The 16419-nt window shown below is 39.3% G+C and overlaps 1 protein-coding gene across 1 annotated transcript in view; it reads left to right on the forward strand.

Moving 5' to 3' along the window:
* The first annotated feature begins 11267 nt into the window (after nt 1-11267).
* SNCA (synuclein alpha) overlaps nt 11268-16419 on the forward strand; it is an 82857-nt gene continuing 77705 nt past the window's right edge. Inside the window, exons 1-2 of the mRNA XM_080931862.1 lie at nt 11268-11388; nt 12542-12692. Coding sequence (XP_080787988.1) covers nt 12572-12692 — 121 coding nt within the window. The 5' untranslated portion in view covers nt 11268-11388; nt 12542-12571. The remainder of the gene's footprint in view (nt 11389-12541; nt 12693-16419) is intronic.

The raw sequence follows: 16419 nt of genomic DNA on the forward strand, positions 1-16419 counted from the left end.
ATGCCTCCAGTTTTATATGTAGCAGAGGATAGCAGTGTCTGGCATCAATATAATGAAAAGACACCTTTGGTCCAGTTAGGGTGTATTTTCCCAATGTAGGGGAATTACAAGGTACTGAGGTATTGGAAAATGATGCACCTTCATGGGACAAGTTGAGCGGGAGGATGATGAGAACAGGGAAAGGGAAGAAGATAACATTTGAAAGGTAAAACCAGAAAGTATCCAATAAGATAAATAAGAAAAACAGTTGATTTTATTCAGTATTAAAATGGCTACTCCAGCTTGTTTCTAGGGACTATTTGCTTGGAAAACTGTTTTCTAGCTTCTTGCCCTGAGACAATGTCTGTATTTGTCACTTGTATGCATTAAAATGCTCGCTCCTTTTTACATATCCAGTCTGTTAGTCTATGTCTCTTTATTGGCGAATTGATTCCTTTCAAGTTGGGAGATTTTAGGGACCCATGATAGTTGTTTCCTGTTAGTTTTGTTGTTAGACGTGGAATTATGTCTGTGTGGCTAGTTGTGTCTTTTGGGTTAGTTGAAAGAAGATTACTTTCTTGCTTTTTCTATGGTGCAGTTTCCTTCCTTGTTCTTGCTGTTTTCTATCTATTATCCTTTGTAATGTTGGATTTGAGCAACAATATTGTTTAAAATTGGTTTTATCATTGAATATCTTGGTATCTTCATCTATGTTAACTTAGAGTCTTACCTGATAGAGTACACTGGGCTGGCATTTGTGTTCTCAAGATCTGTATGACATCTGCCCAGGATCTTGTAGCTTTAATGGTCCCTGCTGAGATGTCTGTGGTGATTCTGATCAGTGTGACTTTATATGTTACTTGACATTTTCCTCTTAGTGCTTTTACTATTCTTTCTTTGTTCTGTACATTTGGTATTTTGTCTATTATGTGACATGAGAAATTTCTTTTTTGTCCTATTCTATTTGGAGTTCTGAAGGCTTCTTGTATGTTTATGGGCCTCTCTCTCTGTCTCTCTGTCTCTCTGTCTCTCTCTCTCTCTCTCTGTCTCTCTCTCTCTCTCTCTCTCTCTCTCTCTCTCTCTCTCTCTCTCTCTCTCTCTCTCTCCTCTCTCTCTCTCTCTCTGTTAGGTATATTTTTTTCTATAATTTTGTTGCAAATATTTACTGGTCCTTTAAGTTGGGAATCTTTGCTCTCTTTTTTTACCTATTATCTTTAGTATATATCTTCTATACCTACTCTCATTGTGTCCTAGATTTTCTGTGTTAGGATATTTTTGCATATTGCATTTTTTGACTGTTGTGTCAATGTTTTCTATGGTGTCTTCTGCTCCTGAAATTCTCTTTTTTATCTCTTGTATTCTGTTTGTGATACTTGTGTATATGATTTCTGATTCCTTCCCTAAAGGTTCTATATCTAGGTTTATCTCTATTTGTGATCTCTTTATTGTTTTTATTTTTATTTTTAGATTCTGGATGTTTTTATTTAATTCTTTTACTTGTTTGGTTAATTTTTGTGTTTTGTCTTTAAGGGATTTTATCTGTTCATCTGTGTTCTCCTGAATTTCTTTAAGAGAGTCATTTATGACCTTCTTAAAGTCCTCCAACATCATCATGAGTTGTGATTTTAAATCAGAATCTTGCTTTTCTAGTGTTTTATGTTATCCATGACTTGCTCTGCTCGGGGAACTGGGTTATGATAATGCCAAATGGCCTTGGTTTCAGTGGCTTAGGTTCTTGGGCTTGCCTCTTACCATCTGTTTATCTCTGGTGTTAGTTGGTCTTGTTGGTTTCACAGTGGCTTAACCTGGCTTCAAGCCTGTGTCTCAACTCTACTGGGTGACCAGCTCTCTCTCTCAGCAGGGTCTGGGTACAGAGAATTTTGGCACAGGGTCAACTCTGGGTGCAGAGAGCAACCAGAAGAATCTTGTCCCAAGCTGCTTCTCATTTCCTGTGTCCCGTATGTTTGAGGGGAGGTCCCTCAGACCAGAAGTGGTTGTCTTACCTATGCTTTCGACTGTATCAGCATTTTTGGGAGACCAAATCTCTCCCAGCAGGGCCTGGGTCCAGAGAGCTGTGGGACAGGGTCAGTTCTGAGCACAGAAAAAATCCAGATGGGTTCTGTCTCAGACTGCTCCAAGGTTCCTGTGCTAGGAGGGCTCAGGGTGGGTTCCTCTTGGGTCAGGAATTTGAGGAGAAATGGTAGTTTCACCTGTGTTCTCAGGAGTGTCAGCACTCCTGGGAGCCCAGTTCTCTCCCAGTAGAGCCTAGATACAGAGAGCAGTGGCACAGAGTCAGATCTGGGCACAGGCAGAAACTGGAAGCTTGTCCATCATCCCTAATATATCTGTTCTGCTGTGTCCTGTTCAGAACTTTCTTTCCTCAACCTGTATGTGAGCTATGTTCCCTTTCTCATCTGAAGAAATTGGGATATCAGAATGTTGAGTTACTTGGAGTTGGATTTTACACATGGTGGAGGAGAAGAATCTAGTTTCACTTTTCTACACACTGTTATTCAGTTTGATTAGCACAATTTGTAGAAGATAGTGTCCTTTCTTAAATGTATATTTTTGAACAACTGTTAAACATCAGGTGGCTTTAGGACTGTGAGCTTATACTACTAACTTAAAATTTTATTCTATTGATTTATGTGTTTGCTTTCACTCAACACTGGGAGTTTTTATTACGATATGTGTCTGTGTAATATAACTTGAAATCAGATTTGTAGATCTCTACAGAATTAGTTTTTTTCTTTTTCTTTCCTTTTCTTTATTTTAAAATACAGAATTGTTTTGTCTATCTTGGATATGTTACTTTCATTGTAAAAAGTTAAAATTAATTTTTAAAATTTTTTTGAGAAATTGGCCTGAAGATTTGATTGGCATTTCATTGAATCAGTAGATTGCATTTGATATGATACTTTTTATAATATAAATCCTAACTAATACCTGATTATTGGTGGTCTTTGGAACTCATAATATCTTCTTCAGTTTATTTTTTGTTGTATTACCATTTTTATCTTGAAATATTTCACTTTCCTATTTTGATTTTGTAAAGATGTTGTATTTGTTTCCTCAGATGAAGAAAAGAGAGTTTTATTCAAGCGATGTGAATATACAGATTGGACTGACCTCAGGGCATTTCCTTCTCTGTATTACTTTTCCCTAGACTAAGGCCTAGAAGTTTCTAGCCTCTATACTACCCAATGTTATGTAAGCACAAACATTGAAAGCTTCGGCTGGCTTTCAGCCTTTTTCTGGTAACCTAGGCCTAGAATGTTTTAACATCCAAGACTTACTGTTGAATAAACTCTCTTCCTAGTTCTTTCTGAATTCTGGCTGGCTGGCTCAAATCAGCTTTTCTGGCTCAAACTCCTCTCCAAACTGACTGATTCAGATTGGGTTCTCTCAGCTTCTGAGTGAGTTACTCTGCTTGGAAAGTCTTACTCCACAAAATGAACTGCTCTAGACTAAACTGAGTACAAATGCGATCAAGTGAACTGAATTGAATTTTTCCCGAACTGAGATGCTCTGAACTAAAATGGGTTGAACTGAACTTCACTGAATTGAAATCTCTCTCCTTCTCTGATGTTTCAGTACCTTTGCCTTCCGGTCTATTCTTGTAAGAATTAGGCATATCTTATCTCTGACTAATTTTGTCAAAATCTTTTTCTGTCTGTCCATCATCAGACGTAACAGTTTGTGATTAATGGTATGTACTAAAGGTGTGTTTATATTCAAGCCAGAGGGATCAATGTTGTGTGCCTAGTCTGCACTTCAGCAGGATCATCTCTTTGGATGTGTTCCCTTGCCCACGCATCCATGCTGCTGAATTAAAATCTCTATAAGATTTATTCCAAGATGTTTTATTTTTAACTGGTTATTGTCAGCAAATAATTTAATGAGAGTCAACTCATCCCTTAACATGGTAGTATTGGGGATGACTGTTATTGATGCCTGGGTGAAATAATTTAAATAATTATCTTAGTAAAAATATTGTTTTCCCCCTAGGATATAAGCAAAGTCATCATGAATTGTAAATTTAAAATTAATGTGAAGGAGGCAGACAAAGACTGAGCTACATCATCTCCATGCTAGCTCAATACATAAATGCTATTTGACTCCCTATCTTCTGCATTCAGAGTTAGTTATATATAACACATTATATTCTTTAACATAATTTAAGAATAAGTCTGAACATTTGACTATTTTTAATGTGGTCAATATCATCCAACAATGAACAGAGAGAATGAAAACATTTTATAGAAATAAATGTCACTGGTTTTAATTAACACTCAAAGGGTGTAACCTTTTTTTGTATGCTATTAACTTCTATTGCAAATGTGTTAAGTTAATTTTGTCTACTTGGAAAAAAACAGGTAGAAAATATCTTGAGAAAAAGGAATATTTTTATCATGAGGCTACTGTGAAATGGGCCATATCCACTATATTAATAGGAGAAATTATCATGTATTCTACAAATGACATTATTTATTATCAGCAGAAAGGAACAGAAGAAATGTTTGTATGCTGTGTAGATAGGAATGAAGGAGTATGCCTTTTTCTTTGATGGGAACAAATGTCTTCGTACAGAAACATTGTCTTGGAGATAGGTTTCTGAGATGCTGAACCTTCCCCAGTGAAGAGGATCACATGCCCTGCTGTTCTGCCATGAAGTTTTTAGTCTTGCTCATGTTTGGCTTAGCCTTACTGTTTGTGGATACCAGAGGCGTTTTGCAAGTATTATGTGGAAACAGGAAACCTGAATACCTGCTATATTCTCAAACTCATTCCTGGTCTCCCTGAAGCAAAAGTAGAACATAAATCACTTCTTCTATCACCTATCCTAATGAAATGCACATATAGGATTATTTAATAAGGCTTATATTTATGAAGAACGGCTGAAAGTTGTTTGATTTTTTTTTCAATTAAGTTCCTTTATGCACATAGCTATACTGCTGATATCTGATGAATATGCATCTGATGCTATTTTTATAAGTCACTTTTCTGCTACTGTGATGAAAGCATAGAGGGAAGAGTTTATTTGGCTTATGGTTCCATAGGGATAAGAACCTATCATAGAAGAGAAGCATAGAAAGAAGTCAAGGGAGGCACATATCTTTAGTAGTAACATGAAGACAGAAAGCAAACTGAAAGTAAGACAAGTCTGAATAATCTTAAAGTACAACTCCATGATTTATTTTCTCTAGAAAAGCTGTACCATCCAAACCTCCTTGGTCAGCAGCACCAAGTCAAAACATGTGTTAAAATAATCACCCCTTTGAGATCATCTAGGTTCAAGCTATGCTGTGTGGAACACAGTCCCCTTCTGCTGCCAGAGGATCAAGGCGTTGAGCCTTTGTCTCCTTCAACATCATCTCTGCCTCACACCACTATGCATCTACCATGGTGATAATGGACTGAACCTCTGAAACTGTGAGCCAATCCTAACAACGTTTTCCTTCATAAGAGTTGTGATGGCCATGGTTTCTCTTTACAGCAGTAAAATCCTTTTCTCTCCATGTTAGTACCATTAAAAATTACAAGCTATTTCTTTGCTTGAAAAGAAATTGTGTACTTTTGAGGAAAATGAATGAGCTTTTTCTTTGTATAATAACATTGTGTGAAGATGTTTAAATAAGTGTATTGTTGTGTGTGCATGTCAAAAGGTTATCTGTGAAACGTCGATATTTATGTCATGAATCAGAAAGAGAAACATGTAGAAATCCCCATTTCTATAGCCTAGGTTTGGAAAAGTAAAATAAAAATCCATAGCTCTGTTCGCTCCATTTTGGCCATGACACACATGGTCTCTTGGTAAATTACTCAGACTTTCTTATTCTGATATAAATATAAACACATAAAAACTTGTATTTTAATGAGAACGCTGAAGTAGAACTTAAATATAAATGGACTTGAAGATACTATGTTTAGAATCTAAAGTATTACTTTGCTCATAATTTCATTTTACAATTTGTCTAACCACTTGTTCTATATTTGATATGGAATAAGAAGTTTTGACAATACCAATGGTGCATTTTATATAATGGTACAGGAAGCCTTTTAAATGTCACTCCATACGCGCTTTCATTATCTAAGCAGGTAAAAAGTATTAAACTGTCTGAGCTCCTTGAGTCATAACAAACATGTTCATTTTATTCACTTTTTCTTATTTCTCTCCAAGAAAAGCATAATAACAAATTCAGTGTAGTCAGAAAAACATAAATCATCTTGATATGCATTTTTATTCATTTATGTTTCCATCTGAACATAAACATTACTGAAAAATATATCTGTCTCATTAATTTTCCGAGTTTTGCTCACCTGGCATAATAGAAGTTGGATTTCATCAACTTTCACATCTGGTTGGAAGTATTTTGCATACGAAAGTAAGACAAAACTATTGATGGTGGTAACAGACATCTCGGTTATCTTTTGAGTGGACTAAGAAATGAAACAGGGATGCAAGTAAGGCTTAAAATGACCACAATGAAAGGAAATGCTTCCGATCTCACCCCAAACAGCAGTTTACATAAAGATTTCAACTCATGGTGCTAAGACATGGTTTAGTGATCAGGAGCTCCAATTTCTCTTGAGAAGACCTGAAAAGATTGTAGCACCTACACCGGGATGCTTAAATAGCATATATTTCCTGCTCCAGGAGATCTTATAGTTCTAGGCTCCTTGAGCACTGGACTCATATTTATATACCTGGACATAGGCATTACACCAAATTAAACATTAAAAATGTGCAGTCCTCTTAAATATTACTGTCAGTTGAATTATTTCTAAGAACTCTCTTATTTATTGTTGGCATTACAAAAGACCAAACAAACAACAACAACAACAACAAAAAACACCTGCCCTATTTTGCAGAGGAGATTAGAGTGGTAAGGTGCTAGCTGTAACTCATTGCTAGCTCATAGCAGCACGCATGTCCATCTGGCATCTGAATTGTGTGTGGGCACCCTCTCTCAAAATTATATCTTACCTTCCAGGGTTGAGTGCATTTCTTGGCTTCATCATCTTTTTTAAATTCAGAGGAACATTATTGTTCTTTCTAAAGTTTATTAATATTTGAAGATTAAATATAATATTGTCACAAAGTCAAGTTTTGAGCTTTTCTCCCATACCTCTCCTATAAGACTGTAAGATACATACATGTAGATCTCAGCAGCACATGTCTCATATAATTACAGAAGCTGAAGAAGGTGCAGACAGGTATTAAAAGTGCAGCCCAAGGATAAGCATATTATTTCTGCAGTCACTTAAGCACATTAGAAAATCAACACTTTCTGCCCTCAATCACTTGTCACTATCAGCTTCCTGCTGGCGGCGACCTTTCTTCTGCTTTAGTCATCATAGCACATTGCTAACTGCAGGGCAAACCTCAAAACTCACCTGTTTCATGGGAAACCAAAGGGAGTGCAGGTTAAGTATATATTTGCCTAGAACATTAATCTCAACATAATTATGTGATTGAGCTCAATTAAGTCAATGCTATTAGCCTGGTAAAATATTAGATTTCATTCACGGAAGAGCACAACAAATGAACACATCATCCACATGCCCTGTTAAGTTACTCTTCCTTACACTGCAGGCCAGAACAAGGCTTTTCTACCCATGGGTATGTGGAACAGAAAGGAGAAAACAGCGGGATGCCCAGTTCCTCTGTCTTGTAGAAGGTTGCAGCTCCATTACAAATGCAGAGACAATCAGCCACGGGTGGATTTTAAAAACCATCGGCATAGTTAAAACAGCTGCTTTCTTTGCTCACAGTGCTTCAAAGTGTGGATAGAATAAAACAGAACTACAATAATGAAATGGTGAAGATTATTTTAGAACTTTATTGTGGTCTTTTTTTTTCTGTGCACGTGCGTGTGTGTGTGTGTGTGTGTGTGTGTGTGTGTGTGTGTGTGGGGAGAGAGAGAGAGAGAGAGAGAGAGAGAGAGAGAGAGAGAATTTTGCAACACCAGAGAATGCTGATAAAGATACTTCAAATAGAACTGATATGTGTCTTCATGAGGACTTAGACTTCCGATTTTCCATGGTCATTCACATTTGAGGGCTATCTGTAGAACAGCTGGGTCTTACCTTTGTACTTTCCACCCATGATCTGGGAGACTTCACAGAGTGGTTAGCAGTGATAGAGGATGCTTCCTTCTGGAAAAGTCTACTGGATTACCTCACATCTGTCTCTGATGTGGTCTGAGTCCCGTGAACCCTTAGGGCGCCAGTTTCCCTGTCTAGAAAAGTGACACAAAACTAAATTTATCCCCTTGTGATGATTAAAGAGTACAGCATCTCTGTTCCTTGCCAGACATCAAGCACAATACACCAATATGGAGTTCTGCTCCATTGTAGGAAGCACAACTCTCCCAGTGAGTCCCTTGTTGCTCGGCTGTTGGGCCCTAAAGTATCTTTCATTTTATTTCTCTTTTAACTGGAAGCACAAGGCTTAAGAGGAGATCCCTGTGAACTTATAAATATGTCACATCAGGAAAATATATTATGTCATTGTCACTGCAGTCTATCCAGCTAACTGAATTTCATATGCCACTGTGAAGGTGCGTTATTGGCAGTAATAAAAAAAGGAAAGTAATACGTTACTGATTTATGCAACAACATAGGCGAATTAACACATGTGCTGACTGGTGTGAGCAAAGGCCACACACTCCACGACTGTGCACAGAACCAAACAGAACTATAAGTATAGTTCAAAGGGATGAAAATTTTCCATTTGTCCTTTGTCTTTTGAGATTGCACCCAGGTCAGACAACTGGTCAGACAGCGTGACTGAAGAGAATGGAATTCAGACAGTGCTTATGGTAGAAAGCTTATCTTAACCAGTACTGCTTACATTCTCATGCAGTGGACCTGCTAGATATTGATAGTCTCCCTGCAAAATGGTGTGCTGTCACATGGACTTTCCAACATCGGGAGACACTTGAAATTGGAGCAGTTCACTCGATACCCTGTATTTCAATGTAGATTATCATTTGATATCATCGTGGGCATTTCAATCACTCTTATAGTTATGAATGTGTGCTAGAATGGCCCCAGATGGAAACTATGAAAGCTTAAATCCCTAGAAGGAGAGGAGCTGATAGTGACAGGGTAGCCCTGCTGGTGACACAGAATGATGCTTTGAAACATTGTGGAAGCCAGTGAAAGTTATGTAGGAATCTTACTCTCACAACTGCAAATATGGTCACATATTTTATATACTAAAATTTCAGAGGTGAGGCATCATCCCAATCCATGTTCTCTTCTATAAAAGAGAGGGGGAAAAACTGGGTAAATAGAACATAACTTAGTCAAGTTCTAAGAGTCAGAGAACCAACTCCCAGGTGCAACCAAACCAGGCCTGGGGAAAAAAAAAATCATCTTATGGAGACATTTTCATCCTTTCATCTGGCTTCAGAATATTGACAAGTAGGTCCGAAGAAATTGGAAGTCATCCAGGAATCTGCTGGGGTTAGGAATAGGCTGAATGAAGAAGCCCTGTGTTGGTTATAGGGTGAGCATGTCTCTCAAGAAGAAATACCAGATCAGGCAGTGAACCTACCTTGGAGAAGAATGTAGACAGCGGTGGTGGCTGGAAGCACTCTGACCAATGCTAGTCAGTTGTACACACCTCCTGACCTCTATTTTAACACAACGAACTTAGGGGCACCAAACCTCTCTGTTCCTCTTCTCTATGTGCCCACATCAAATTACTCCCCTTTACAGTATATATATATATATATATACTTTTTTTAAAACGTATATGTTTCTTTACCTGACTTGTTGAGGACAGGTGTCCTAGCTTACCAGGCTGGGGATGCTTGAGCCCCAGATTTGACCCTATCTACTGCAGGGGCGCCACCTTCTTCCTCTAATTTCCAATAAAGGATGGTATGCGCCACTACTATGTAGGAACTTTCACGTTGAAAACGCACAGCGTGAATGGAAGGGGTGTTTAAGCAATGAATTTTGGCCACGTTATTTCTACTCTGCCTTTGTGGCTTTCTCTATCTTCTTCCTATAGAGCATCACAAACCAGTTGCTTGCCCCCAGTTTGAAAATGCTTTTTAAGACTTCAACTTTATTATTTACTTATTTATTTATTTTTCAGGGTTCAAAGGTCAAGTGACTGCAGAGATCAGGGAAAGCATTTTCTCTACTACAACTTTCTTTCTTTCTTTTTTTAAAATACACTAAAAAGCTCGATTTAGGTTCCAGTGCCCAACACAAGTTCAGAAGACAAGAAAGGAAAAATGAAAAAGCTCCTGCTGGGGGAGGAGCTTGGCTCTCAAATCTACTCAGCTATAAAACAGCGATAGAGTGCTCATCTCAGAAAGAAATGGAAATGTGTTAAGTAACACAGGAACTGTCTCGAAGCCTGTGTCTGCGCCTATGCTGGGCTTGGAAGAAGTGTGCGTGAGCTGGAGCTACACTCAGCCAGAATTCTGAAAGGTAAGAGGTGTGCAAAATCTGCAATTAAGTAGGGGATAAGAAAGAAATTGCCTGTGATGGTCCCAGAGGGTCAATCCCACAGGCGCTACCTTCCAACCCAGTTCTCTATAGTAAGCCACTTTTTCAAGTGCAAAAAAACCTTGAGGCAGCTGGTTTTCGACGGTTGGGGGATATTTATTCCTTGCTCCACAGATGGGGGAGAAAAAAAAAAAAAAATCAGCGTCTGGCAGCCGCTGATTGGTGGAAAAGAAAATGGTGATAGTGGAGTGGGAAAGAGGATTTGCTGAGCATCCCCCTGCCTCCTCGACCTGTAACTCTTCCTTAGTCGGCTCCCCTTCACACCCGGAACCCTTTTAGACTCCTTCAGGGGGTTAAAATAAATGCAAAGCTCAGGTCCTGTGAACAAAAGCAACTCAAAAGGGTGTATGCTCCCTCCCCATTGCCTGGCTCCGCACACAGACCATTTCAGGTGGTCCAGCCCTCTGGTGTCCGCGTCCGGGCTCGTCCTGAAGGAGGGGGGGTCGCCTAGAGGAACTGAGAGTAGGTTCTGGCAGGGAAGGAGGGGGATGGGGCTGGAAAGACACCAGCTCAAGTTCACGATAGAGCGGAGAGCCCCCTGAACTGTAGGTGAGGCTCAGGCCATCCTCTCCTCCCTATTCCCGGGGAGCGTGCTCCTGATACACACACACACAGCCACGTCACGCACATCCATCTCCTCCCCTCCCTAGGAAAATGAGGGAAGGCACGAGGCAGGCGAGGGGCGGGGAGAGGCGCTGACAAATCAGCTGCGGGGGCGACGGGAAGGAGCCAAGGAGCCAGAGCGCCCGGCAGCAGACGGCAGGAGACCAGCAGGTGCTCCCCCTGCCCCTGCCCCTCCGCCCAGAGCCTTCCATCCCTCTAGCATTGAAATTAGATTGGGGGGAACGAGGAGGAATCAGAATTCTGCGGAAGCCGGTAAGTACCTGTAGGTGCAGCAGCTCTGGGGATCTTGGAGACCCAGATAAAAGCTCAGACACCTAGAGGAAACAAACTACCATTACCTTGGCGGCCGGCACGGGGCCAGTGCGTGGAAAGTACATCACTTGGCTTTCCTTCCGCTGGAGACGTGCCCTTCCATCCTCTCAAAGCCCGAGGGAAAAGGCCAGGTTGCCTGTGGCATCTGCTTTTACAATCGGAAACGCTAGGGTGTTTGGTGTTGAGTGTTGGATGCTGGAGGGCTGGGCATTGGGTGGAATTTGAGCGTGCAACTTTTATGCTCTAACCCGAGGGCATTTCATTTTCTTTCTATAGAGGAAGAAGGGTGCATTTGCCCAATGATTAATAGAAGTGCAGAGGACAGTGGGCAACAGGTGATAAGGGGTTAACGAGCACTGAGTGCAGGGTCTTCTAGAGGAGTCCAGCTGAGGGCAGAGCTTCTTGGTTGGGTGGTGCTCCAAGGAGAGTGCTCAAATGTATGGACAGCGCCTGCTCTGGGCAGATAGCAGGCGAAGAGCTAGTGGTGGGTGGAAGGTCTTGCAAGATTAGAAAGGCTGGGCTGCAGGCAGTTGGCCTGCGAATGGATTAAACAGTTCTCCTTCCTTTCTTCTCCAAAGACTAACTCCTGTCTGGGTCTTTTTTCCTCTTGCCCCTGCTCCATCTCTGCCCCACCCCCACCCCAGTTCCTTTTTTAAATAGTCTTTTTACTTTGGATGTCTCCTTTGGGCCCTGGGAACTTCATGGGGGAGATGCCCATCTCCCCTTCTGTAACTCCACTTCTGAAATGTGTAAGAATACTCAAGTGACCCATCTGGATACATCCTATCCTTAAGTGGCATGACTTTTTACTAGTGTTGAGTGAACTAGCTCACGATCAAGCAACACTGCCCAGTCCAAAAAATAAAAAAATAAAAAGAAATCACACACCAAGTTGAGGTGGGGGTTGGGGGTGTGCATTCTGATTATATATATATATATATATATATATATATATATATATATATATATATATGTATATATATATATATATATGCTTTCTTTCCCTTCTATTTCATTTCTTTCTCTAGCTGTTTTAAACCTTATTTCCTTTTACCCAAGTTTTCTAATTCAGAATGTGTTCTGTCTTCTCTAGTGTGGAGAAGAATCAAATACATTTTTAGCCATGGATGTGTTCATGAAAGGACTTTCAAAGGCCAAGGAGGGAGTTGTGGCTGCTGCTGAGAAAACCAAACAGGGTGTGGCAGAGGCAGCTGGGAAGACAAAAGAGGGAGTCCTCTATGTAGGTAGGTAGTGACACTGTGACTAATGAATGGGGGGGTTTCTGATTCGTGTGCATCACAGTTTCTCAGAAGAATGACAGCTAGGGGGAGGTGAGTGGATGGAGCCTGCATATTAGCTCCCTGAAACAAACAGGGACAATGCTTTCTTTCCTCAGAAAAATTAATTTTCTTATTTATGGAGGGTTTTTATTCACCTTTCTATGTGTGTGATTAAACTGTATTTTTAAAATTGGCAACCCATGGAAAAAAATAACCAAGAAATGTGTTTATGAATCAAAGACGTTTATGGCAGCAAGCTTGGTGGCACCTGTCTGTAATGCCAGCGTTTGGAAAGTGCAGGCCCAAGCATCAGGAGTTGAGGGCCATCTTCAGCTACACAGTGCATTTGATGTTAGTCTGGGCTACATGAGACTCCATAACCAACCGAAGCGAAATAAAATGAGTTGCAAGTACTCATGGGACTTCGGTTTCTTTCATTATCAGTATAGCTAATACTTGTTAAGTTTAATGAATTATAATGTCGAAAACAAGACTTTTGCATGATTTTGAATATGGTTAAAATACAATTACTCTGGCCCCCAAATAGAAAAAAACAGAAAGCTACATTGGCTCTCCCTTTAGGGATCACTTGGTCAGTGCGGATGCAGGAGCTCAAAAAAGCCCAGAGACGTTTCTGTAGCTCACCTGTCAGAGATCACACATACAGGGAACAGTAAGGGGTCGCTACTTAGTGCCTGACTGTATGCATTGGATGAAGTGACAACACCTTTTCTTTGTGTTAAATTGACTATAACTTTACAAATACCGTCCGATACTTCGATGGAAGGGACAGATGCACACACTGACCCCCAGTAGAGACACAGGTTTACATGGCAGTTCAGTTGCAAGGTTCATCTACCTCTCTTTCCTTCTCTGAGCAGTTTCCACCCTAGGAGGCATCTAACTTGGTAGAAGACAGGAGAGTAAGCCTTCAGGCTGAAAAGGACCAGAAAAGGTGGGAGAAGTGGTAGAGTTGCTATCCAGAGTGCCTTTGAGGGAAGGCATGCTGACCTTCCAATACTCCATTGGGGAATTGACACTTGCAGACATTTCCATGAGTATGCCTTCTCATTGAAGTTTCTAGCAGATCACCTCTCCTCGTTCTTCATAGAATAATTTTGCATTGAATATTTTCTCTCTTTTTCCACTTAGAACACCCTTTCAGAAAGTCTTGAAGTGAATATTGTAAGAGGAGGGTGTCAGGGAGCTAATTATAGAGTATTATTTTAAAATGAACTGTCAAATGTAATGTTTTAGATAGGATTCAGAATATAAAGGCAGTAATTTGTAGATTTTGGGGGGGCTCAATTCTTTCACATTCTGCAATTACCGGCTTGTGAGTAAATTTTTTTACTTCAGTTGCTTAAAAAATGTTTTTCTTCTTTGTAGATCAGTAATTTTAAGCAAATTTAGAAGTTATTGAATATTAATTTAGTATATTTATCTTGATATCCAAGTGGATTTATCAAGTAGAACGTTTACTTGTTTTTATTGTTAATTGTGAGTTTGGGCAAATAAAATGATTATAGTTTTCAAAGGCTAATTTTGTTGTTCTCTGTAAGGGCCTTATATTGAAAGTGTAATTTTAATATGTCTAATGTTATTAAAATTATCAATGTCTGTTGTTATATTTAATATGTGTATAATTAATCAATTGCTGATTATGTTCTGGGGTCTAATTAAAAGCTGAATGTGTGCATACATGTTGGGATGAAGAGGAATGTGTGAGGATAAGAATGAGAGTTCAGATATTTGTCAACTTCTGCTAATGTTCAAGCACACATTAGAAAATCCGTCTTAGATAATCAGCTGTACTGTTGATTATATTGATTATTGTTTAAATAATCAACTAGGCTGTTAAAGTGCAGAATCCAGTGTGACTCTGCTTCAGTCTTTATTGACCCAGAGGTTCTAGAAAAGTGAAAGGCATGTAGACTCTGGATGGAAAAAAATTTAATTCATGCCACGGGATGTCTACCTTTAGCATCTTCAGGAGGTAACTTAATATTTTTAAGTCTCCCCTCCCTTTTGACACACAGTTCATAAAAAAATGCAATCTTTTTGCAGTTCTAATGTTATGTAGTTAAGGCAGTAACTGCTGTGCACTTTCATATTTAGTAACTTTGATTCTTGTCACAGAAGTTGTTCAATTGAACAGTTACTGGGCCGACATGATTTCTTAGTTTTCATCCAAGATATGAAACTATGATTAATAATTAAACTGCAGGATTAGGAATAATCCGGGCTTTGACCATAGCTCCCGTTGCCCATTGCTTGTCTGCCAGCATGCAGCACTGGGTTCTATCCCTGTACCAGAAAAACAGAAGACTAAAAATGAAAGGGTAGAAGTAATTGAAGACAAAAAAATTTAATTTCAGCACTTACATCTGAGAAGGCTTGGCAGAAGTCTCGTCTCATCTCTAATAACAAGTGCTCTGGACAACTGCCTTTCAAGAAATTGAAGAACTGCCCTAGTAATCAGTGTGCTGGTTCTCTCTGATGTTTGCACAGAAAATTTAATTAACATATTTTAGTATCATAATCAACAGTCTCAATGGTGTGATGTATAATTATAAATTGAATTGAAAGTCAAACAGTTTTCATTACCTCATGGTAGTTTTGCAGTAAAACACGGTGAAGAAACTCACCTTCAAATTCCATTTCACAGCTTGGTGAGCAGCAGTGGTCACACATCTAACTCATTTTATTTTTTTTCTAGTTATACCACTTTTATTTACATTGTTACATTGTTTATTCAGTATAGAAAAATATGGATACATTCACACTATTATCCTTTAGTTTGGTAAGTCCATGTTGTCAAATCTTGACTATTTTTATATTGGGTATTCTACCCAATTAACAAAACCAACAATTAGAGGGAGAACTGAGCGGGCCAGCAACTCTTACCACTTCTTACTGATAACAGGGGTAACACTCATTTCTCTGTTTAATCCTAATTCTCAAAGACAAGATAAAACTACTGATTACTCTACTGGCGCTTAAGTCTTACATGAGACACTTACTACATGTGGTTATGTAGTCAGCATATAAACCAGTGATAAAACTCCCAGCTCTCTCCAGTCTATGTCCTTGTGATATTCCCACTCCTCCTCCACCCCACCCCCCAAAAAACAAGACAGGGTGGGGGCAGGGCACCCTTCAGGGTTCAGAGAACACATTATTATATTGTCCACCAGCTTCCATATCTTACTTCTTATTTCCCACTTGATGCTTACTTTTTGTTTTTTTTTGCTATATCTTATCACTTTGAGCTCACCTGTAATCTGAAGATAAATTACTGTTTATAACTTAACTGATAATTAGTACAGCAAAAGTGAGGTGTGGTTTGAGATACAGGGCCTTGAAGACTTTCACTTATATTTCATTAAAGAGACATTTCATGGTTTTTACCAAATGTCAAATTATCCAGTACTGCTATGTCACAGAAGACAGACAAGGGACCAGCCAGTGTGCATTTCTTTCCCTTAGTCATGGTCTTAAAAATTGTTGGGGGTGAAGATAAAATACAGAAGAGACGAATTCACTCATGAAAGCTGTTCTACTAGAGTTTGTGTAGGGTGCCCTTCCTCTCACCATTTCCTCTTATGACTTTAATAGCATCTGTCTCAAACAACACAACTTAATCATCTGTTATTGCAGTGCATAAATTAATAGTAATTATTCAAGGTAC

This window comes from Micromys minutus, assembly GCF_963924665.1.
Source record: "Micromys minutus genome assembly, chromosome: 18".
NCBI lineage: Eukaryota > Metazoa > Chordata > Mammalia > Rodentia > Muridae > Micromys > Micromys minutus.